This window comes from Dipodomys merriami, unplaced genomic scaffold (assembly GCF_024711535.1).
Source record: "Dipodomys merriami isolate MVZ:Mamm:240054 unplaced genomic scaffold, mDipMer1.0.p SCAF_1, whole genome shotgun sequence".
In the NCBI taxonomy this organism is placed as follows: domain Eukaryota; kingdom Metazoa; phylum Chordata; class Mammalia; order Rodentia; family Heteromyidae; genus Dipodomys; species Dipodomys merriami.
The window spans coordinates 122,278,872-122,305,232 of NW_027202270.1; the positions used below are offsets into that span (position 1 = coordinate 122,278,872).

A 26,361-nucleotide genomic window follows, 5' to 3' on the forward strand; every position below is an offset into this window, starting at 1 on the left:
TCTCTCTCTCTCTCTCTCTCTCTCTCTCTCCCTCCCTCCCTCCCTCCCTCCCCCCTTGTACTGGGGCTTGAACAATACTGGGCCTGGATTCTGTTTTCAGAAGTTGAAGAATTTTTTCACTAAAGGCTTGTGCTGCACCACTTTAGCCATACCTCTAGTTCTCACTTTTTGGTGGTTATTTGGAGATAAAAGTCTCGCTTTTCTGCTTAGACTGACTTCCAATTGTGATTCTCATATCTTAGCCTCCTGAGTAGCTAGGATTATAGGCCTGCACTTTTCTTTTGGAATAAGGATCTTCCTATGTATCCTAGACTGGCCTGGAACTCTCTGTGTATCCCAGGCTGACTTATGATGTTTCTCCTGTAGTACTGTTTACAGCATTGAGGGCTTTCTCATTTAGCTTTTAATTTGGTCTCAGATTCCTTCCAACTTCCGTATGAAGTCTAGGGAGGAGGGTGAGGGAATACAGATGCAAAAGCCTTAAAAACCAGGAAGAAAGCACTTACTGGCCCCATTATTGTATAATATTTTGGGGCACATCAGAATCAAGTCTATGACCTATTCTGATTTCTATTGTCCACATTCCGTAGACTGGCTTGGGTAAATTAGTCGCATATCTTGGTAGGCTAAATGAAAATCTACTCTAGACAATAATTTTATAGGAGGAGGGTAACTTAAACTAGTCCTTGCAAGGAGAAGGGAAACATAAAGAAAGCAACAGAGAAATGCTTGCAACAAGAAGTGAGAAATTTCTGAAAAGTTGTGATTTCTAAATGCAAACATAGGAAAGGGCTTATAAAAAAAGATCTGATTATTTCTTTTAAAAGTAAGATGTTCAATATCTCATCAATGTTGGGGTGGAGGGCTTAAGCCTCTTTCAGAACCTCTAGAAAATGATATTATTTCTGGAGAAAAAGACACAAGGGTTTAAGAAACCCTGACCTGATTTAAGATTATGCATCTCACTGGGTGCTTGTGGCTCACCTCTTTAATCCTAGCTATTCAAAAGGCTGATACCTGACAATTGAGATTTGAAGCCAGCCCGGGGAAAGAAGTCTGTGAGACTCTTTTCTCCAATTAATCAGCAAAAATCTGGAAGTGGAGATATGGCTCAACTGGTAGAGCACCAACTTTGAGCAGAAAAATCAGGTGTGACTTCAAGCCCCAGTACTGGCACACATATATACAAACAAAAAACCCAAACCCTAAAACCCTAAAAGATTCTGAATCTCACAGGGAAAAACAATGCAGTCAAGAATAAGGGGGAAATACTAAACTGACATAATATGTGTGTGCATATATGCATGCATGGTGTGTGCTTGCATGGGTGTATGTGTTAGTCTTGAAACAGTAAAGACTGGTTGGATGAATAAATGGAAGTCCACTTTCTAGATAACTCAGAGAGGCATCTTCTATGCAGTGTTTAGAAGGAAGTGATTTATGTGGAGGACAGGAATACACTATGGTGAGGAAGTCACTGATGCAGCTGAGCCTTGCTCTCTGGGGAGTTTAAGGATATACTTCATCTCCAAGATGGAATTTCAGCCTGTATCTCCACAATCCCTTTAGAGAAAGCTTGGATCGGCACCTGGTTATGTTGTGAGACTCACACGGGAGCACTTCTGTGGCAGACCATATTTCTTTCCCATAGCTCTTGATGTTCAGAAAACTACAGAGATCCCTTGCCTGGATCCTATATTTGTCTAAAGACAAGCCAGGTGTGTGAAAGTCTTGTTGGTTGCAGCATTCAGGACACTTTTTTTACAAACAAAAACAGGTGAGAAAGTGCTCAAGATTTCAATAGACAGAGAGAAAAAGCTAGTCTTGGAGCATATCCTACAAGCTGTTCAAATACTTACCCATGAGAAATACTAGCTTGCCTAATCCTATAATCTTCTCTACCGTCATCTTTCTCCATTGCTCCAGGCTGTGGTGTTTTACTTCTAATCAGCTAATGTGTGATGCTAATTAGCACATTTACTGTGTTGACTTCCCTATTCATAATGATTAGTGTCTTGGCATATCAAAATGACTGTTTTTTTTTGTTTTTTTGTTTTTTTTTTTTTGCCTGCTCAAGTGTTTACTGACAGATAGTAGCTAGTTACTAGACTTTGGCAACCAAAATTTCCAGAGAATCAGTGTGTGAGAAACAATATACATCCAAGCAGGATGAATAAAGGGATGATGGGAAAGAGATTCCAAAGAATGAACTTGTGACTGCACTTGTGACTGAGTGCAGTGCAACATCTGTTGAGCAAGCATGCTTGTGTTATTATTAACTTCACACTTGAGTGATGACAATGTGCTTGGCTCCATGGGTAATCACAAGATGTTGTCCTTTTGCACATCTGACATGATTCTCACAAACTTCTAATTACCCACCTGCTTCTGAGACATTGGGGCTTCAACTCAGTGTGGAATTTGTTCAGCTGGCTGTGAGAGTATTATTCAGTTACACCAAAAAAGGCCGGGGGGGGGGGATGTAGTTGAGGTCAAATCTGCTAATTTCAGTAAATTGGCATGAGGCAAATGATTGCTTTTTTGGATGATAAATTATTTAAGCTAGAGCTCAGAGATATCTGAACATATTTGTAGAGAAATCACCAAATTGCTAACGTGCTCTATGCAATTCTTGAATCTTTTTAGGGTAATTACCTTTATTTGAAATCTCAGTGAATACTGAGACAGAAGAAACAGTCCTATATTAAGAACACAAGTGTATATTATTTCATTATTATTATGGACATTTGATATCTTTTTTTCTTCACCAACAGCTCAGTCTGCTTTCGTTCAACTTTGGGGCTCCTTATCATGATCGTCAATTTCATTACACAGTGAATTCATATGATAGTTTTCACTGACATGCTTAAATCTAAGAACAAATTTCCATCAACCAAGAATGAGAAATCTAGGGTAGAATGAAGAAGAGACTTGGTAGAGGGAAATTTCCTCACATTTTGGTAATGAGAGGTAGAGCATTCTGTATTGAGATTGAGAGTAGGAAAAACACCAAACTTACTGAATCAGAATCTCTGTTTTAACAAGATCCACAGTTGATTTCTATGCTCAATGGAGTTTGAAAAGCACTGTACTACATGACAAGTTTAGAAGGACTTCAGATTTTTCAATAATCATTGCTAGAAAAAAGTAACTATGAATTGCTTAGAGTAATAAGTCACTCAAAAATGAGTAGGTACATTTGAAAAAACAATATATGATATTGAAAACATAGTTGATTATTAAAGAAATATTCAAGCAGTGTTATAAAAAGAGAACAGGCTCTTTTTTTTTTTTTTTTTTTTTTTTAGCTGTTTTGAGCATTACTTATCTTGAAAAAAGACTTGGGTATGGTTTTTCAACTATTTCTGAACTACCAACACAAACTGACATCTTTCTAAAAATATGTCAAAAAAGGCTGAGAAACATTAATTTTTTGCATAATTTTAGGTATGAGGATACCCTTTCACTTCATGAACATAGTAAATAAATACACATACACACATGCACATACTCGTGCACACACACGCATCTTTACAAGATAACTGCAGGTAACCATATTTCTCCATTTTGTTGAGGATAAAAGTTTTGAAAGTTAGAATTGGAGTTAATGTGAATCTCTACTTCAGCTGGCCTAATTGAGTTCCTTAGCATTATTTCCACATCTTAGCGTACTAACTCTGGAGTGGATAGATTATCTGACAGAACCTATCTCTCAGTAGAATTCTGACTGACTGGCTGGTCCTGAGAAGGAAAGGGTGGAGAAAGGTAGCAGTTGCCATGGCTACCCTTGACTTACACAGCGTCCAGCTTAGTCCCATTGAAAGCATGTCCTTGGATTGAAGTAAAGCCATTGTTATATAGTTTCCTACAATCAACAAGGAGAGACAGAGAGAGTGAGAGAGAGGAAGAGAGTCAATGGTTTGTGAGAGGTAGTATTGGCCTTTGTTTTTGAGTTATAGGGCATTAGCTCTCATAGTTTTATCAAGAATTTGCATAAATTTCCATAGGTGTATCATATGTACCCCACAAGAAAACTTTGAAGTATACCTTGTTTGGGACATAAGATAATATTTAATAACTTTAACAGCAATTCTCCAGACTTAGGTGCCAGTAAACCTTTTCTTAGAACCAGACTTATACTTTTTTTGACATTTAAAAAAATCAATTTTTGGTTTTCTAGGCAATGGATGCCTAGTGTTACATTTCCAAATCTATTATGTAGAATACAAATCATAACATCAGTCAACAACTATGTCCCAGCCACTTTTCTAGGTGCTGTAAGTACAGAAAAAAAAAGCCAGTCTTCCAACCTGAATACCATGTAAGAAACTCACTTTATGCTATAGATGGCTAATTCATTAAGGATAAGCCTCCACTTATAAACTATAGACCTATAAACAGTTTATCTTCCATTGTTTCAAATATAACTTTCATAATCTTTCAAGACTGCTCACATCCAACATTCAGTACAATCTTTCATATCCTTTCAAACACAGTAACATCAATACATCCTTATGTGGTAACTGATATGTAAAGCATACATAATTGAAATTTGTGCTTAATAATCTGTGTCTTACAGAATTGTTTCCTATAATAATGGCCCTTTTCTTTATCATATATAGGACTCTATTTATATGTGTATATATATCCATACTTAATATATGTATGTATCCCCCATATCTTGAATACACACACATATATCAAGAAATGAAAGGGGAAAAAAGGGTTTTAGGTAATGCTAACTTGGTGTCAATAGTGGAGATATAACTGCAGTTTCTTGAGATGAACACTTTGAAAAACATTCATCTGAATGAACAGTTTTTTCTATTTAAAATATTATTTCATATTTGTTTTTGACCCTTTTTTCTTAAGATTTATCACAGTTTGAATGCTTAGTAGTTATAGATGAATTAAGGTGACCTTCATAGACAAACCTAAGAAAACAAATAGAAAAATTTTAATGTTTTCACTTGTTGCTATTTTTGCAATTAGTTAATTTCACCTTGGGAGCCAATGTGAAATGTTACCCCCCTTAAGTAGGGAGGTGATTCACCAAAAACATATTGGCCTAGCACAGTTGGGTCCAGGACCACCTTCTACCTACCATCAGCACATGTCTTTCCTTTCTGCAGAGTAAAAAGTACAGCCCTGGGAACTTTGAGATCCATGGAGATTATTGCGGTTATGCATTTGAAATAGAAGAGATGAATGACAGCCATGACCACAATCAGGCAGAATTTGTGGAAGCTTTAACTCCAACTGTAATTCACCAAGTGCCAACTCTAGGAGCACATTATGAAGCACATGGGACAATTCAAATTTGGAACTACACCTGGGTCTGCCATCTAGTATCTAGGCATTCCTGGAAATTCCCTATCCTTTCTTTTCCTCGGTTTCTTTACCTCTAAAAATATGATAATAATGCTTAGCCAGAAGAAGATCAAATCACACAATGCCTCTGATACACTGGGGGGTCACTTTTGAGATGACTGTGCTATATGCAGCATCTTAAAACTTGCATTCATACTATAGCATTGTGAAGAACTGAGAACAATCTCAGTTTTATTGTTGTTTATGTGCTTGTTTTTGTCTTAAGTAATTATGTGGTAAGTTTAATCCTGGTGACTCAAGTATCCCAAGTGAGGATCGCAATGTTTCACAGAAGCCATAGCTAATTAATTTATCCAATAGTTAAATCAACTTTTACTTCTAAACTGCAGCTTTTACAAAGATGTGAGAATTATATATTAAAAAAATTCAAGGTTTTTGTAAATAGTTAATTCATTTCATCATGCAACATACACATTATAAGAATTGAAAACCATAGCCAGGCTCTGGTGGCTCACACCTGTAATCCTTGCTACTCGGGAGGCTGAGATCTGAGGATGGTAGTTCCAAGCCAGCCTAGGCAGGAAAATCCATGAGACTCTTATCTTTAATAAACTACTCAGAAAAAGCCTGAAGTGGCACTGTGACTCAACTGGTAGAGTGCTAGCCTTGAGCCAAGGAAGATCAGGGACAGTGGCCAGGCCCAAAATGATGGGAAAACATATGAAAGCTTGTATTTGTTTTTCTGGGAGTAACTGAATCATGCTTGCATCTCATAGAGAACCCAATTGTAATGTGACCAGAGCCAGGGAGCTTAGGTGATAATCTAGGGAAAAAAAATAAAAATAAAAATAAAAGAGGGCCAGGCACCAGTGGCTCATGCCTGTAATCCTAGCTACTCAGTAGGCTGAGATCTGAGGATCACACTTCAAAGACAGCCCGAGAAGGAAAGTCCATGAGATTCTTATCTCCAATAAACCACTCAGAAAACCAGAAGTGGTAGAGCGCTACCCTTGAGCTGAAGAGCTGAGGGACAGCACCTAGACCCAGAGTTCAAGCCCCATGATAGACAAAAAAAAAAAAAAAAGGTAGTGGTACTGAAAATGGAAGGGAACTGTTGAAGTGGTCACAATTTTACTTTGTGGCTAATATAATGAGAGAATTTGCTACCACCGTGGAACATTTACTTATCTTTTATATTTCTGTTTGATTTTCTCCATTAGAACTTTTCCTGACTATCCCTGCTCAAGCAAGCATAAGGCAAACCCATCCAAAATTCTGGAAAAATAATGCTTTCTATTTCCCATCTTCTTTAGGAGCCTAATGCTCATTGGTGATTCTAGAGGGATAGCAAGAACTCAGAGTGTGCCAAGCTGTTAGCACCACTGCTCTGTAATTCAGTGTCCTTGGTAAAGTCAGATTTACTCAGAGGTTCTCCCTCTGTAGAAAGAAGATAGTTGAGGAAAGACTACTATGCCACAAGTACTAGAGGCCATATTGAATCCATGATTTGTTCCTATGAATGTCACTTGGAACACAGATATGTATAATTGTTTGTTTGTGTGTAGTTACTTTTGTTGAAAAAGCAGTTGTTAAAGAGGTTTACAGGGCTAGGAAGGTGGCTCAGTGGTAGAGCGCTTGCCTTGCATGCCAGAGGTCCTGCGTTTGATTCCTCAGCACCACATAAGAAAAAAGCCAGAAGTGGCACTGTGGCTCAAGTGGTAGAGCTCTAGCCTTGAGCTGAAGAGCTGAGGGACAGTGCCCAGGCCCAGAGTTCAGGCCCCACGACCGGACCCCCCCCAAAAAAAAAGAGGTTTACAATCTTGTATGACTGTCCTGCCCCAGGAAAGAAATGTATTAACCATTGCTGGAAGGAAATATGCTTTTCTCACTGCCTAAAACAGTGTTCTACAGACTATGACAACACAAAGGTAAATGTTCTTATTTAATTACCGAAATCCTTTGTTGACTATGGAGTACATACTCTAAAGGTAAATTTGGGTTCTTGGGTGGTCTGTAAAATTAGACAATGGCCCTAGAAAATCTTAATTGTTGGTAGGAATGAAATCAGCAATACTCACAGTGTCAGAGTTTCATTACACAGCCCCTGAAAAGCATTCACAGGGATTGAAGTCATGTAAGGATTGTCTGTGATTTCACTGCAAGAGACAGGGACAAAAACACTTGGAAAAGAAAATGCTTGAAATGGTCTGTTACACAAAGACACTTTAAATAACCTGATGTAACACAGCCTTATTCATTTTTCAGTTTCACTGATTCCTTTTATCCAGAGGTGGTCATTTGCAGTGATGAGAACTGTCTTAGATTTATATGCTAAGTCCCCTGCATGGTAAGCGAGCAAGCTTTGGGAATGGGCTGAAGTCTCCTCATCTCAAGAGAATAAAAGGTTCTCAGAAACTTGTGAATCTGAAATACATTGTCAGTAGCCACTGGAGTTTTCTACATCAATAGAAGGGTCAGGAGAAAGGATGAATTGGTTTCATTTCATGAGGGTTTCTAAAACAGCCTCTATTGTGAAACTGCTAGGCATATGCTCTTGAGAACCTTTCTATGCCAGACTTGTTTCTGGAAGATTGCTTACATGACATACTGAGCTTCTCTGTAGCAGGGAAGCAAAGCAGGGTTTTTTGTTTGTTTGTTTTTGTTTTGTTAGAAAGAACCCAAGAGTTTGGGTTTTATCAGTGCACATGTTGATTCTGTTGGATGAACTCCACCTGTATAATTCTCTCTGCATCTGTACTTTTCTTCCCTTCTGTACAAATATATAAAACAGATCTGTATCACAGGGTTTGGGAAAGAACTGGGGCCACTAACCAAAAGCACTGGAATAACTAGTTTGACTATGACTTTTCTTCCCTTCCTCCCTCCCTCCCTCTTTTCCTTCCCTCCCTTCCTCCCTCCCTCCCTTCTTCCCTCCCTCCTTCCTTCCTTCCTTCCTTCCTTCCTTCCTTCCTTCCTTCCTTCCTTCCCACCTTCTTCTTTCTTCTTTCTTTCTTTTTGTGCTGATACTAGGACTTGAACTCAAGGCCTGGGTGCTGTTCCTTAGGTTTTGCTGAAAGCTGGTGATCTTCTACTTGAACCCAGCTCCATTCTTGGCTTTTTAGCCACTACTCCAGTCCTGGCCTTTTGGTGGTTCATTGGAGATAAGAGTTTCATGGACTGCCGTGCACTGGCTGGCTTGGAATGGATATCCTCAGATCTCAGCTTCCTAAATAAGTAGTCTTACAATATTACCCCCACCAGCTTACTAGAACTATTTACTGCTCCATTGGACTTGGATCAAGCAAAAGTCATGTAGGTTTTCTGTTCCTCAGTTTCCTGGTTTATTGACTAAAAAATAGTAACTTTTAAAAGGTGATTGAGCAGATCAAATGTAATGTATTGGACTATGTTGGGAAAGTGATTTAATATTAAACTATGACAAATAGTCATTATGATGATTAGTGATCCATATTTTCAATTATTTCCATCAACAAGTATTGTATAATTTGTCTAATCTGAAATTAAACAGGGGCTGGGGATGAAGGTTTGGTGTCTAAGAGGCAATTGTGTAGCATGTGTGAGGCTCTTAAGTTTGATACCCACCTCCGTGTCTGGTTCTTTTGCTAGTTAATTAGAGATAAGAGCCTCACATATTTTTCTATTCTGCTGGCTTTGAACCACAGTCCTCTGATCTCAGCCTCCTGAGTAGCCAGGATTATAGGCATGGGCCATCAGTGTCAGGTGAAAGAGTTCTCAACTTAGCTCCTCCAGTTCTCTCTTGCTCCCACTCCTACCCTGTTTCCTTATCCCCCCCCCCCCCAGCCCTTGATTGAAACTGTTCTTGGTAAAATCACTAGTGGCCCACATTATTAAATCCCAGTGTAATGTCTCAGTCCCGTCTTATATCAGCCATCAGTGTTCACACATTGAGCACTCTTTCTTCCTCAAATGAATTGCTTTACTTGGCTTCAGCCCATCGCCATAGCTGTACTCTCATTCTTGTCAGTGACAAGCGAACTAGTACCAAATACTGTACGTTGTACATACTTACAGTATAAAGAATACATCAGTGGAAGAAACTTTAGTCAGATCGGGGAATATTCGAAGTCCGGTGTTGAAAATGCCACTAAATTATAGAAAACAAAAAAGAAAGAAAGCAAAGGTTTTAGGTAAGAAATTAATATATACGAAGTGGAAAAATATAGTAGCTGAAAAGGTGGTTTGGAAGTCAAATCCTAAATATTCTATTCAGTTTCTGAGTGACAGTGGGAAAGTTCCAACTGTGGGATGGAACAATGCTCCCCCCCTTTTTTTTTGGTCGGTCATGGGGCTTGAACTCTGGGCTTGGGCGCTGTCCTTGTGCTCTTCACCTCAAGGTGAGCACTCTACCGCTTGAGCCACAGCGCCACTTCCGGTTTTCTAGTGGAGTCTCACAAACTTTCCTGCCCAGGCTGGCTTTGAACCTCAATCCTCAGATCTCAGCCTCCTGAGTAGCTAGGATTACAGGCATGAGCCACCAGTGCCCGGCTAGGGGACAATGCCCCTTCAAGACACAATAATTTAATCCCATGTCAATACATTTGCTCTGCTTAGAATGCCAGCTGAATTCCTAGAAATAGGAATTGCAGTGTCTTTCGTGTGTGTGTGTGTGTGTGTGTGTGTGTGAGAGTGTGTGTGTGGGTGAGGGGATGTTTCCTTGTTTTAACTAGAAGGAATTTGTGTATGTGGTGGGGTGGGGCTTGGGGCAGGGGTGAAGGAGATGGGAAAAAGAAGGAGGCTGGAAAAGGGAGGGACACATGATTACTCAATTCAATCCAGGCTTTCCTGTTCAAAGATAAACATTTTGTTGTGTTATTTTGCTAAGAATGACCTTTTCTTGTAACAGTGACCTGTGAGTAGTAGCAACAACATCTAAAAACATGTTCAGGAAAAGAAGGAAAATTTCAAAGACCATCTCCTCCCCGCCCCCCCTCCCCCAACACAAGTTTGTGTCATCTAGGGGAAAATGTCAAGATTAAAAGTTGCACATAATATGGTATGAACACTTAATAACTCTGCATTACATCATAAAGATGAAGCAGAGCAAAAATGCTCTGGTCACTCATGGCCAGCTTGTGAGGCCTGACTAAGGCCATGCACAAGTGGTGCCCCGGCTATTTTTGTTCCGTGGCTTATGAAAGACTAAACTTTATCATTTGCGACCTTTCTTCCTCTGTGAAAGCCACCCTAATGCTTCAGTACCTATTTCCAAACAGAACTGACTAGTTACCAGTGAAGATTTCGCTTTATTTTGTCTTGTGATACCACATATTAAAACTATATATACACATGATGGCACTTTCTCCTTTTTTTTAAATCTCTTGGAGTGGCTCTCTTGTTCCCACACTTGGTGCTGACATTTTTTTAATAGGTTTTTAATATGTGAACTACTTCATTGGATACCTTGCCCATCAAGAAGTGATTTCACTGAAGCCATGCATCATTGAAAGGACAGCATTCTAGGGAGGTGACTGGAAGACATTAGCATTCTAATTCTCAAAAGAAAGAAGATGGGGTGAGAAAGGAGTTACACTTACAGGAACTTCAGGAGGGGGAGCTCTTTCAGGGCGTCAGGGTCTATGGAAGTTAAACTTCTGGTGTTCCGGATTTCTCTGTAAAAGCCACCAGAAGCACAGTCAACAGAGTCTATCCGTAAACATAAATGAGGTTTCACAAAATCCAGGAGGAGAATGTGCATGTATGCATTGCTGACTGATTATTGTGCTCTGGTAATTGCCCCAATGGACAAGAGTCCTCAAAGGAACATGATTGTGTCCCTCTTGCTTCAATGACTTCATTTCTCAGTCCATTTGAGTTTACAAACCACCTTTGTCTCCACTGGAGTTTCAGAGGGTTTTTGTTTTGCTTCCCTTTTGGATTCAGGTAGGAAAAATGAACCCCAAACACTGCTCTGATGGCTTGAGGAGGAGTTGAGGACAATTATCTTTAATATTAATAATAGCCAGCATCCTGACCAAGATAATGGGGCCCTGGAGTGGGAGGTTAAGTGAGTCATTGGATGGTTGAGAGTCTTGCAAAAAGAATAGTGAGGTCTGGTATTGCTATTTCAGAGGCAGAGGACAAAATGAACCTTAATAATCCTCTTGAGTTTATTTTACAATGTCAGTAATTTAAGACTATTCTGCATATATACTGTGATATTTGAAGTGTCCATAATTTACATAGGTTTATGTGTATGCTGATCAAGAATGCAATTAGCCTTAGCAAAATAAATCATGGCTAGTAACGAGCTGGTCAACTTGAACAAGCTTACCTTTACAGATGTCTCCTGATACTTAATTTCTGTGGGCCTCTGGGTTAAGTCTGAGTACAAATCAGAAAGCTTAGCATCTGACTTCTGTAGTTCTTAAAACTATTTTATCCAATGAAAATTTACATTCTACAAAGTTCATCCATTATAAGTCTACAGTTAATAATATTTACCAAATTCACAGAACTATGCAATCAAAGTAACCATATATATATTAGCAGTTAATCGCTATTTCCCACCTCATGCCTAGAAATCACATCATGAACTCTTTTTTTGTTGTTCTATATTTTCCTTCTCTTCCTCTTTGTTTTCTTCCTCTTTACAGGTCTCTAGGACTCAAACCTAGGAGCTTGTTCATGCTAGGTAATCACTCGATTACTATTTGTCCCTATTTTCTATCTCTGTAAGTTTGCCATATCTGGACAGTGCCTATACATGAAATCATTATAACAGGTGTTTTCCTCTTTTCCTTTAGCTTGATGTCTTTCTTGCCTTGTTTGTTTGTGTATGTTGTATGTATCAGAAGTGTGTTCCTTTTCACTACTGAAAACTCAGGTGGACCTGAGATCTAATCTTCACTCTGCTACTTTGGATTACATGACTTTGGACACCATCTTTCCTTAGCCGCTTTGAGGTGTAGTTTCCTCACACCAAGTTTACAATCTCTATGCAAGAGGTATAACAACTGCACATTTTCTTTCTAGAGATTCTTCCTCTGGAAGGGGTTTGACATGTGGCCTTCCTGTAGCTAAAAGCTTTCTACAAATTATACTTTTATTGTCATTCTCACAAGTCCAAGGAGAGCCAGAGTAGACACCAAGGACTAGGGGTTGGAAGTGTTACAGTGTTTTTACAAAACAGGTTTGAAAACTACTAGGTATACACAGTAAGGCCAAATAAAGACACTTTTAGGAATGGAACACAAAGGTGTAATGCCCATGTGCATCTAATCATACGAAGTAATGTTTATGGAAATGAACTCCAGGAAATGGAAACGAGGATTTTTTTTCTTTTTTTGCTATTTTCTTTTCTTCTTGCCTTGTTTGTTCCTGTATATATCTTTGGGAGTATAAGGGAAAGGACAGAAATGGAGGGACAAAGGATAAACAAATGCAGCAGTGGTATGCGCTGGGCACTATGTTGAAAATGAACTATGCAACTTGTAGGTGGGGATGGGAGGGAGACGCTGGGAGAGCGTAGGAAGCGGTGACATTGTTCAAGAGCAATGTGCTCATTACCTGACTTATGTAACTGTAACTCTTTTGTACATCACCTTTATAATAACAATAAAAACCTGCTAGGTTAAATATTTCAACTAAGCACGTTGCCTCAGAAACAGTCCTTGGAAATGAAAGGCTGGAATGATAGCTCTGACAATACAGACCATCCATTTCCCCTCCTCCCTACACACATAGTTTACTGTCCATAAGAAGGGGAGGGCGGGAAGAGACCGACCACAAGCAGAGAGGACTCAACACTTGCTCAAAGGTGTGAAATTTCAAAACTCTCCCCTGAAGCAAAGCAGCAGTGAAGTAAGCATAGACTACCAAGAGCTTAGGTAAATGGACAGAGAAAATGTAAGATGCAAATTCAGCTAGTGTAACCCATTCCAAGACAGAAAAAAATGGAGGGCTAGAGGTTAGGACCCTAGAAGCCCTCACTAGAAAAGTTAAATGTCTCACCCATCCACCTAGTACTGTTTCATGAGCAAGAAATAAATGTTACCCGCCTTAGGGCTGTTACACACTTTTCTTCTTGTTTATATCTTCTTGTTTTTCTGGTCTGGGCACTGTCCCTGAACTCTCTTGCTTAAGGCTAGTCCTCTACCACTTTGAGCCACAGCTCCACTTCCAGTTTTCTGGTAGTTAATTGGAGATTAGATAAATTCCTGCCAGAGCTGGCTTTGAGCCATGATCCTCAGATCTCAGATCTCAGCCTTCTGAGTAACTAGGATTACAGGCGTGAGTCACTAGCACACAGCTTCTTGTTTATTTCTTAATTTATCCACACAAACTAATACAATAAGCATGGATAAAATTCTTAAAATATAGAGCATATGGTTTATAGTAGTTATTTCTCCTACAATAACATTTTTACTTTTCTATTTGGTTTCAAGGACAGATGAAAAAGGCATGCAAAAACAAACAACAACAACAATGACAAAAACCAGAGGAAAAATAAACAAAAACACCAGGTGCTGGTGGCTCATGCTTGTAATCCTACCAAATCAGGGGGCTGATATCTGGAGATCACTGTTCAAAGCCAGCCTGGGCAGGAAAGTCTATGAGACTCTTATCTTCAATTAACCACCAAAAAGTGGAAAGTGGGGCTTTGGCTCAAGTGGTAGAGTGCAAATCTTAAGTAAAAAATCTAAGAGACATTGCCTAGCCCTGAGTTGAAGCCCCAGTAGTCACACACACACACACACACACACACACACACACACACACACACACACACACACACACACACACACACACACACACACACACACACACACACACACACACACACACACACACACACACACACACACACACGCCATCCAAACTTTAAGTTCCAAACAAATAATATATATTCTGTTTTAAGAAAAATCTTTGCAATATAAAGTACCAGATACATTACTTAGGGTGTATCTTTTCCTATGGGATTGAGCTATTTATCTGAGATTGCCAAAGCTTTGTAATAAGAAAAAAAAAATATCTTCCTTTTAGGAAGATGTGACAGAAGAAAGAAACTGTATTTCTTCTCACATGATTAGTCCTACCAAGGAGACAAGGAAAGCATAGCCTTAAGTAAAGCAGTAGGCATCCTCTTCACCTTGCAGACAAACAACTAAGAAACACACGCAAAGGTTAGGTCACCAGTGGGTCACCAGTGTCTTCTAGCTAGAGGCAACACTGGGTCTCAACCTAGATCTTCTAACTTCAGATACAGTATTTCCCTTTTTAAAAATTATGCTTCAAGAAGACCATTTAAGTCTTGCATTATTAATTCCTCTTTATTGAATTTCAAATAAAACTGGACATTTTTAGACAAGCATAATGTTGATGTCTAGCCTACAGTGCGATCACAAATTCACAGATCAAGAATTCAGGTTCCTTTAATCATCATTTTTTCTAGATTCTGGATTGTTTTTTCTTCTTCTCCTAAGAAACATTAATTCTCAGTAAGAGCCATGAACAGAAAAATAGACTTGGTCAAAACAACTAGCATTTGGCCAACATTTAGTTCCCTCGTGTTTCCCAAACAATATGGATGGGGAAACAGTGAGAGATGGGGGATTTTAAGGAAGGGGAAAGAGGAAGAAAAGGCGCACCAAGGCTTAACTCTGCTGCTGTTAAGGAGCTTTCCAGCAACTGATTTCATTCCTTGTGTTCACCCATTTCCGTATTCCACCTCATTTATTCAGTAGGCTTTAGATCGTGGAGCTTAGCTATGATTCCCATCTCTAGAGATGTTTTCCTACAACTGGAAACATCCCTAGTTTTGATTAAAATCACACCACGCTGAGAAACAACGAAGGTGGTAAGAAGCCAGGTGGCATGTCACTGTGGATTTAGAGGAGGCAGTAGGTGTAAAGATCTGCTAGCTTTCCATATTCACCAGGTATGTCAGGGCCAACCCTCACATAACAACAAAAACATTTAACAAGAGCCTAAGAAATCTACAGTAACCAACGTTTTCCATGACATCAGAAAAGAAGACCTAAGAATTTAGGGGAAACTGTGCATTTTAATGCTTAGATTCAGAGAATAATGGACGGCCATGCACAATGTAACTGGATAAACAGACGTGATCTAAAGGTAATAGACGGAGGGAGGAAACTAGTAAGGCCTGTCCATTTAGATTTTCCTTGACGTCTCTGTATGGATCTTCCTCTCATATACGGGGCAGGATCTCTCTGAGACAAAGTCTTATGAACTACTACCAGACCAAGGAATTTTTTAAAATGTTTGTTTATTGATTGATTGATTGATTGATTGTTGGTTGTGGGTCCTGAACTCTGGGCCTGGGCACCGCCCCTAAGCTCTTTAGCTCAAGGCTAGCGTTCTACCACTTGAGCCACAGCACCACTTTCAGCTTTTCTGTTTACGTGGTGCTGAGGAATTAAACCCAGGGCCTCATGCATGCAAAGCAAGCACTCTACCACTGAGCCATCTTCCCAGCCCCCCCTTTATTATTATTATTTTTAATGGCTATCTCCTACACAGAAAGTTGGAGGAAGGCTTGAATAATACTTCTTGCTTTTATGACTGTTTCTGGGGGAGGAGAGGTTCTAGTTTCTTCTATCATCCACCTTGGGGATAGGGTACTGGTTTCTATGCTTGCTTCAGGGGAGAAATGAGGGTGGGAGACAGCAGGAGAGAGTCAGATGCTGCTTTTGAGGCCTTCCGACAGCCATTAGTTTAAAGTGCTCAGCATGGCAGCACCAGACTTCTGGTTATTATTTTCTGCGCTTAAAGTACCAAAGAAAATGAAAAAGCTTCATACCACCTCATGGAGACTGACTTATAATAAGATATCTGAAAGGAAGAGGGGCTATTGCAGCCTGCATAATCGGCATTTTAAGACTACAAGTGCAGAGCCAGGTGCCAGTTGCTCATGCCTGAAATCCTAGCTACTCAGGAGGTTGAGATCTGAGGATTGCAGTTCAAAGCCAGCGCAGTCAGGAACGTCTGTGAGACTCTTATCTCCAATTAACCACCAGAAAACCAGAAGTGGCGCTGTGGCTCAAGTGATAGGACACTCAGCTTGAGCTGAAGAGCTGAGGGACAGCACGGAGGCCGAGAGTTCCAGCCCCACAACTGACAAAAAAAAAAAAGAATATAAGTGCAATAATGCTGTTGAAAACAAAATTGAACAAGACTATAACCCTAAAACCTAGTTCTCAGCCAGTCCCCAGCTTTAAGTCCTGCTTCAATTTGACTTACAGTTTTTTTTTTAATGGTCTGATTTTAGGTGCCTATGGTTCAAAAATGAGAGGCAGGTCACTTTGAGTTCAAAGGATTGAACCCAGGGCCTCATGCTTGAATACTCATCCTCTCCCTTTGTTTTTGGTGGTACTGGGATTTGTACTCTTGTTAGTTTAAATAGACTAAATGTCCTACAATATTCACGCAAAAAGTGAGAATCATTATTAGGCTAATTATCCTATTTACAGTTGTTGAGAGTTGGTTTTAGTTTAATTAAATAATTTTGTGTTATTAAAATCCCTAATGAATTTTAACATCAGTGACTAATTTCAAGTCCAATGCATGTTGTAGAAATTTCTAATTTTTGAAGTTTGTTTTATCTGATTATAAATGTAATGCATATTCATGATTTTACACAAATTTGCATTAAAAAAGAAAGAAAATCTCCCATCACAAGCTGGGCTCTAGTGCATCACTCCTATCTATAGTCCTAGCTACTCAAGAGATTGAGATCTGAATACTGTGATTCAAAGCCAGCCTGGATAGACACTTTCTCTAGACTGTTATCTCTCTTTAACAAGCAAAAAGCTGGAGCTGGAAGCCTGATTCAAAAGGCAAAGTACTGGCCTTGAGTGAAGAACAAAGGAGGTATTGTATTACCTGACTTCAAAATATACTACCAAGCTATAGCAATAAAAACAGCTTGGTACTGGCATAAAAATGGACACATAGGCCAATGGAATATAGCAAACCACCTAGAAGCAAACCCATACACCTATAGTTCATTCAGTTATTTATTTTTGTGCTGGTATACAGGGTTTGAACTCAGGACCTAGATGCTGTCTCTTAGTTTTTCTACTCAAAGCATGAGCCTAAAACACCCAGCTATCCCATGAATCTACAGTGAACAAATCGTCAACAATAAACAAGAGTTGTTACAATATATGTTAGGGAAATGAGCATATGCAGAGAATTAGTGATCACATGGAGAAGAATAAACTAGATCCTATTTCTCTGTATAGAAAATTCAGCTTAAAATTAATCCAAGACTTAAATAAATAAAATATTTTAAAAGCAAAAAAAAAGACTTAAATATAAGACCTGAGACTATAAAATCACTAGAAAAAAATAAAAGGGAAAAATGCCTCAGGACTTGGAATGCTTTGGGACTTTTTTGGGATAAGACCCCGAAAGCATCGTTAAGAAAAACAAAAGTAAACAAATGAAACTACATTAAGATAAAAAGCTGTGCAACAACATACACCATACATAAGACAAGGTGACTAGATTATCAAAAGAATACAAACAACAAGAAAAAAAAAGTATGTAAGCTAATTAAGCAAATGGGTACCAGGTCTAATTAGACATTTCTCAATATGGTCAAAAGGTACATAAAAATTGTTCAACATGATATTTAATGAGATATAAACTACAACGAGCTATCACTTTAGTTAGAACAGCTATGAAATAAAAGATGATAGGAAGTATCTTTTTTTTGTCAGTTGTGGGGCTTGAACTCTGGGCCTGGGTGCTGTCCCTGAGCTCTTCAGCTCAAGGCTAGCGCTCTGCCACTTGAGCCACAGCTCCATTTCTGTTTTTCTGAGTGGTTAATTGGAGGTAAGAGTCTCATAGACTTTCTTGCCCAGGATGGCTTTGAACCATGATCCTCAGATTTCAGCCTTTTGAGTAGCTAGGATTTCAGGCATGAGCCACTAGTGCCTGGCTGGAAGTATCTTTTTTGATAAGGTGTCACTCTAACTGTTTCTTTTGGAATTGGATAAAATTTTCTAGATCTGACCATTAAAAAAAAAAAGAACTCACAAGTTGTAGCTGTATATTAAACAAGGAAAGTACAGAGAGAACTCTGAGGCATGTGAGATTTACATCAAAACAAGTAGAATTATTGCTTTCTGGCTTAGCAAACTCTGAAAGAGTGGTAGATGTCAGAAGGAGCATCAAAGCTTCAGGTTGGGAGATTTAAGATGGGAGGTTTATGATGCCTGGGTATTCAAATAGACAGATAGACATAATTTAGGAGGAAAATTTCAGCTTTGGCACTCTGGAAGGAACCATAATATATACATGCAAGAATTCTTGATTTGGATATTTGTAAGATGAAAATTCTATCTTTATTCCTTAGTAACTGAATAGCTAGAGAAAATATATTTAACCTCTTTGTAGTTACAGGTTTCCTTAATACAATCATTTTGCAACTAAGTCAAGTAGAGTAACAGGTGGGTCTAACATTAAGAGGAAGCTGGACTAGATACATCAACTTCAGAACTGCTCAATAAGATTGAGGAACGAGGAAGGAGGAAATAAAGAAGACACAGGATTAGACCAGTTGGGGAGCCCTAAATAGTTAGCAGTGAGGAAGAAGAAGCCTGAAAGGCTCGTAAGAAAAGACAGGCATCATGGCAGGAGGAACACGCAGGATTGTGGCATCAGAGAGACCTGGGGAGGTGGGTTTTGATAAGAATAGAATGATTGACGCTTTTGAGTCCTGCTTAGAGGATTCAAGGCTTTGGGGCCAGAGGCTTAACACAGTATTAAACATACTGCATTTATTGAATGGACAGAGAGCTTTTTATGTTTCAGTACTAGATCTAGGTCAATAACAGAAGCAACTTTAGCATTGCGGGTCCATGCTTCCATATTACAGAGCAGATGTAAGGTGATCCTGAAAGCCATCATATATATGTGAATTTTATGAAGAACACATCTTTAAACTATCTCCACGGTATTTACTGTGAACAGCCTGTAATGTTTATTTTTCCTTTAGTTATATTTGTATGTTGGGAATAGGGCAGTTTTATTCCCTAATTGACAGTTGCTCTGCCCTTCCCTAGCTTGAGTGAAGGAGTATAAGTGAAGGTGGCAATTGGACTGCCTTCATGCCAGCACACGCTGCTTTCAGTACTCCACACATGCATTGAGAAAGCATCTTCTAACTTATATGTTTCTTTTTTTTAAAGAACGTTATTGTCAAGTTGATGTACAGAGGGGTTACAGTTGCATATGTAAGGTAGTGAGTACATTTCTTGTCAAACTTGTTACCCCTTCCCTCATTTTTCTCCCACTTTCCCTCCCTCCTGCCCCAAGTTGTCCAGATCATTTCCAACATATTGTCTTGTGACTCTCGCTGTTGCATTGGTTCACCCTTTGTCCTTTGTCTCTCCAGTTTGTTGTTCCCTTTCTCTTCCCTAATCCCTGGGTATTATATATAGCTTGTAAGTTTCTAATTCTTTTTTGAGCTGCATCTGGTCTATTGTCAAGCTTATGTGTTTAGATTGTAATTTCAACGTTTGGTTCATTGAATCTCAGAGTTTCCAGTGGATCCTTTATTGTGGTTTACACTCCTATTCTGAATTATTCTTTTGTCATTTTGATTCTGAACACATTAGTTACAGTCATTTTGAAGTCATTGTCTGATATCCATGACAGGTCCATTTCCTGAGGATCACTTTTGGTTGTCTTTTTTCTTCTATTTCTTTGGTATTTTCCATACATATTTGTTTGTTTGTTTGTTTGTTTTTTTGGGTCCGGTCGTGGGGGCCTGAATTCTGGGCCTGGGCGCTGTCCTTCAGCTCTTCATCTCAAGGCTAGCGCTCTACCACTTGAGCCACAGTGCCACTTCCGGCTTTTTTCTTTTTGCTTATGTGGTGCTGAGGAATTGAACCCAGGGCCTCAGGCATGCAAGGCAAGCGCTCTACCACTGAGCCAACTTCATAGCCCCATATTTGGTTATTTTTGTTTACTCAAATCTAAGCTCTCATATTTGTGATGGTTGGCCTATTTTTAGTCATTTTGTACTTGTAGAATAAGGCTACTAAAGGATTGCAGCTAAAATCACTAGGTGTTTCCTAGAAACCATTCTTAGTCAGCCTTGATCACTAATTTTTATTTCCTAGTAGCAAGAGACTGCTTAGATCTCTATGCTGCCCTCCCCTGGCCTTTCAATGTTGCTTTCTACTTAGCAAATACTTCACAAACATTATTTTCTAGATTTGCTTTACCTCCACTCAAGCCCATGTAGCACCCCTAACACATTCAAAAAGATGTTTCTTTTATATGTATCCTCTATTCTCAGATTAGTGGTTAATCTGATGTATGGTAGCCTACCATAATTTAGGAGCAAAATGTTGGCTTTGGTACTCTGAAAGCACCATAATATATTATACACATGTAAGAATTCTTGACTTAGACATTTGTAATAAGAAAATTATATCTTTATTCCTTAGTAACTGAATGGCTGGAGAAAATATATTTAACCTCTTTGTATCTATAGGTTTGGTTAATGCAATTTTTTTTGAGAATTAAAGTATATACATTTAATCTCTAAAATGTACCAAATACTTGCAGATGGATAGTATTTTGTTATTTGTTAGTATTTTGTTTGTGTAGTTTGCAAGAGTATCACCTCCCTTTCCCCCCAAAAGACCTGGTCCTCAGAGTTGTGCTATTGGGGGTTGCTGTAGGCCTTCAGGAGAGTCAGTCTAATGGAAGTTCAGTGGATATGCTGTCCAAAGGTATTATGGAATCCTAGTCACTTCCTGTCTTTCCTTGCTTTCTGTCTCATGAAGTCAGTCATTTTCTAGGCTACATGCATCCCCTACACACACAGAAAAGAAAGATTACCTGACATATCCACAGTTCATGGAGCATTGAGAAATTCAAGGGTAGCTATTAGCTTCACTCCTGTCAAATCTTACTACATAATGTTCCCATTTTCCTAATTAAGGGAAAAATAGTAGCTCTGAAGGATCTTGAGCAGGCTCTGGAGTCAGGTAGGTAGGTACTCAGCATAGACTTTCTGGTTCACTCACATTGACACCAGTAAAATTTGCTGACACCATTGTATTACAATTTTATTACATTGTATTACAATTGTATTCATTTTATTAAAATGAATAACAATGGGAAAAATTGGCATTCATTTCCCCAACCACAGGAGTTAAACATGTAATTAGAATGGATTAGCATAAACTGAGTGAGAACAAGAGGATTTAACCTTAAGGACAAGTTTTGACCTGTGACCCAGAAACCAGCTCCTATTGCTATCCAAGCCCCCAAATTGTCAAGGGTGGGTCTATGCTTCACTTTTCCTTGTACTTACATGTGAGTCATTTTACTCAAATTGAAGAAGGAATGTGAGTCCAGCTGCTGTAGAGTTGCATCTATAGATAAGTAGCTGAATGTCACAAAATAAGATAAAGTAGAGAGTTAGTATTTCAAAGTAGAAAGTTGTATAACATATATAGTATTCTACCTTATATATACATAAACATATATGTATACATGCATATATGTACATATACATATACATGTGTATATGTAATTTTTCCCCTAGTATTAAGGCATAAAGTCAAGGCCAGGGTGCTCTCCCTTAGTTTTTTACTCAAGGATGGTTCTCTTATCACTTGAATCTCATCTCCACTTCTGGCTCTAGGCAGGTTCATGTGAGGTAAGAATCACAGGCTTTCCTGCCTGGGCTGGTTTTGAACCTTGATTCACAGATCTCAGCTTCCTAAATAGCCAGTATTACAGGCTTGAGCTTCCAGCACTTGGTTTTAGTATACTAGTTTTTTTGTTTTTGTTTGCTGGTCCTGAGGTTTGAACTAGGGCACTGGGCACTGTTCCTGAGCTTCTTTTCCTCAAGTCTAACTTTCTACCACTTGAGCCACCACTCTACTTCTGGCCTTTTTGGTAATTTATTGGAAATGAAAGTCTCACAGATGTTCCTCTGCAGACTGGCTTCAAATCATGATCCTCAGATCTCAGGCTTCTGAATAGCTGGGATTACTGGCATAAGCCACTGTACATTAGCTGATGTATACTATTTTTGATATAACTTCTTTGTCAAGAGCTTCCCAGATCATGCAAAAAGCATCACACACCTTCCCAATACCTTATTTCCTATTTCTCCTAAGGTCTCAATTGTCACATCTTTCAGAAGCTTTCTCCCAACTTTTTCTTGAGGTTAAAATTCTCACACTGCATCTTTATTGAGCAACACAAACTCCTCCTTTCACAAATGATCATATTATCATACACATTTCCAGTGGGTTGGATAATATTTGAGTCATATTATCTTGTTACACTATAAATTCTGTGTCTGCTGAATCTTTAGTGGTTTAGCTAGTTTGGGGCATGTAGTATTCTTGTTAAGTAGTGTACAAAAGAGTTACCATTCAACAAACTAGTTTGAAGTACAGTGCATCTGGATGGATGTCACACCTTTCATCATTCTCCCCCAGCCCTCCTTCTCAATTTTCCTAGTTTTATAGGCTACGTATTGGAATATCATGACGGTGTTCCCTCACTTTCTCTGCTCAGTTGTCTACCTCTTACCCCTTGACCTCCCTTCCCACACCTTACAAGAACCAGTTTCCTGGTATTCATTTTGTTGGACTGTGAATTCATTTTTCTAAGGAATTATACCTTTTGAACCATATTCTGGTTAATACATTTGTGGATGCTTTCATACAAGCTCATATGTGTTTACTTGCACATTTATAAACTAGTTTTAGTTTTCCTAGGGAGAAAAAAATGTATCCTTTGTCTCTCAGGGCCTGACTTGCTTTACTTAACATACTTTTACACAGGTCCATTCATTTCTTTACAAATGATGTTCTGTCATTCTGATGGATGAGTAAAATTTCATCATGTGCATATATTTTCTTGATCCATTTGTTCATTAAGGGGCATCTTAGCTATTTTTATAACTTGGCAATGATGAATAGTGCAGAAATGTGTAGTAGATTCTTAGTAAGTGTGTTAAGTGAATAAACGAAGATAATAAAATGAAAGCATTAGAAAAAGAATATTTGAATGAATAAGAACCATTTTAAATAGAGCTTGTAATAGAATAGGATTAGAAATGTCATTTCAAAGAAGAGGAAGATAAAACAACAATCGTCTAGTGGAATATTCCATGGGGTGGTGACTACATATGCTCCTAAGAATTCCCTTCTTGATTTTAGCATATGCACATATGCACCTGTGTGTGTGTGTGTGTGTGTGTGTGTGTGTGTGTGTGTGTGTGTGTGTGTTTGTGGTTACTGGCGATGGTGATGTACTCAGAACTTGGCTTTTTTGCTCAAGACTGGTGCTCTGGTATTACCTTCAGACTTTTGCTGGTTAATTGGAAATAAGAGTCTCATAGACTTTCCTGCACAGGCTGGCTTCAAGCCTCAATTTTCAGATCTCAGCTTTTTGAGTAGCTAGGAGTATAGGTATGAGCCACTAGCATAAGGTTCCTTCTTCATTTTTAAATGAGGCTGAAAACTTGAAATTCATTCTGAGCTTTGTTTATACAAATGATAAATTAATGTTTCAAATATTAAGGAAAGAAAAAGAGGAAACTCCTAAAAACAGCTTGTTAGTAATAAAAAGTAATAATGTTTCAAATACTTTCCTTACATTCCATCTTGTAATGATCATTTTCAATGATCATTTTCTATTAAGAGATGTGTCTATGACATTTGAGAAAATTAATGATTAACAGATGGTGTCTAGCCATAGACAAAGCAGAGATTCTCAATCCTGGACATACAATTCAAAAAAAGAATATACCTGGGGCCTTTTCAAACACACAGAAATTCAAACACTGGCCCTAGATAATTAAATGAGCATTTATGAAAGATGAGTCAAGCACTTTGATTTTTCACATCCTTCTTGTGTGATAATGTGTAGGTAAGGTCGAGAACCACTTTGAATTGAATCTACTAGGAAAATATTTTAATTGAAATGATATTTATAAAAGGAGCGTTAATCAGTCCAATTGGAGTTTTTAAAATCATGGTATGGTGAATGTTCTAATGGCCCTGTGATTTTTGTTTTGAATTATCTATACTCTAAACAACTACCCTTTGGTTTATCAGTTTTCCTAATCCTTTGACTCTTGAGGTTAATGACATTATATAAATTGTTTTGATAACAAATATCATATCTCAACCATAGAGGCAACAAAGGAACATACTTAGAAGGATTGATTTATTGTTTATGGACTGCATGGGATTTCTCATGGCTGAAACAGAGCCATAAGAAGAGTAAGATTCACTTTGAAGTCTGCCAACTTGCTCCCCTCAATTGCAGCCATCCCTTGCTCCAAATTTTCGGCCAAATTTCTTAGTTAAGAAATGTAAGACTTTAAGACTTTATAAGGTTTTAGTGAGAGCCCACATTCATTGGACTGAAGTTCTAGTTTCTTTAACTGGAGACCCATCCATTAGACTGTTTTAATTTGGCTGTGGAGACAGCAATTAGGTACCATTTATTCAGTAAGATTAAAGTAGTGATTGCTATAGACATTTTAAAAAATGTACTGGGCACCAGTGGCTTTTTCCTATAATCCTGTCTACTTAGGAAGCTGAAAATGGGAGGATCATTGGACAGAAAAGTCCACAGGACTCCATCACAAAGGAAGAAGCTGGCCCATGGGGATATTCCTTTGCAGTCCTAGCTATGATAGAAAGCCTAAAATAGGTGGAAAGTGGTTCAAGCATCTGCCAGACAGGAAGTAAGAGCCTATTGCAAATATAATCAGTGCAATTGATGCTGGTGCACTGAAATTCTAGCTACTTGGGAGGGTGAGATTTAAAGGACTGCAGTTTGAGACCAACCAGGGAGGAAAAGTAATCAAGACCCCTTCTTAACAGAGAGCTGAGCACAGTGGTGTGTGCCTGTCATTGTAGCTATGACAAACATTGTAAACTAGGCGTATGCCTCGGCAGGCAGCAAGACCCTGTCTCTCCCCTCAAGATGCCATTTTTCTAATAAGGATCTACTTTAATGTAAAAGGTTAAAATAGGGAGAAATAGAAAAAGAGAAATATTTTTTCTGCTCCCCCCTTGTAGAAAATGGCAGTTTCCAGTTTTGACAACCAAACTGTCAGATCTCAGAATTGCCTCTGTTTGGGACTTACTGAAATGAAACAATAAGCACTCAATAAATGGTCACAAAATGAATGTTTAGCCAGAAGCTATAGTAGTTGGTCCTGATGATATTACTTGATATGCTTGAGTTGCATACATTCACTGACAGAACCAGTTAAATGAAATAAAGGGCTGACTTGCTTCATATACAGATATAACTTTGTGTTAAACCATCTTACTTCTTTTTTTCCTCCTGAAACCATTGGCTACATTTTGGCTGTATGTAAAAATTTGCATTCATGATGAAAAGTGAGTTAGTCGGAAGCTAGCATAGACAGATAAGAGCTAGGCATATAAACCTGTTTAGAGGAGGGATTCCCAGCTAAAGTTTTACCACATTTTAAAATATACTAAAATGCATCAAGAATGGTTAATCTGTCAAGATGGAATGAATTTAAATTTACTTTAGGATTAAATCTTCTACTAAGTGGACATTTGGCAAAATTAGGTGACCATCATGCTCTTAGAATCTGAAAATACATTAAAATATGGATTGGCTTATTCTTGTACAACAGAAAGGATTTTCCTTGACCGAACACATTTAGAAAGCAATATATCACCATTGCAAATGTTTTTTGTATTAAAAAAATGACTTACATCCTGGAAATATTGGGAAGATTGGAAAACGCATGACTAGGAATCGTTTTCAGATGAGTCTCTATAAGCTTCCTATGAAAATAAGTTACATAATTAGTTTTTGTCACAGGCTTTTTCTAATAACTCATCTTAATTGTAACAATCATATTATTAGAAACATGACAATACTCAAACATACACAATAACAATACTCGATGAAAAACAAGTGTATGATTTTTTTCCCCAATAAGTTAAAGATAGGAGTGAGACTTGTTCAGAAAAGAAATCTTCA

At 38.5% G+C, this 26,361-nt stretch overlaps 1 protein-coding gene across 1 annotated transcript in view; it reads right to left on the reverse strand.

Annotated features, from left to right (window-relative positions):
* Positions 1-26,361, reverse strand: part of Tshr (thyroid stimulating hormone receptor) — a 113,759-nt gene that overhangs the window by 30,325 nt on the left and 57,073 nt on the right. The window contains exons 2-7 of the mRNA XM_069989551.1: positions 26,091-26,162; positions 21,674-21,748; positions 10,908-10,982; positions 9,383-9,457; positions 7,410-7,487; positions 3,797-3,865 (exon numbers count right to left, since the gene is read on the reverse strand). Of these exons, the coding sequence (XP_069845652.1) occupies positions 3,797-3,865; positions 7,410-7,487; positions 9,383-9,457; positions 10,908-10,982; positions 21,674-21,748; positions 26,091-26,162 (444 nt within the window). The remainder of the gene's footprint in view (positions 1-3,796; positions 3,866-7,409; positions 7,488-9,382; positions 9,458-10,907; positions 10,983-21,673; positions 21,749-26,090; positions 26,163-26,361) is intronic.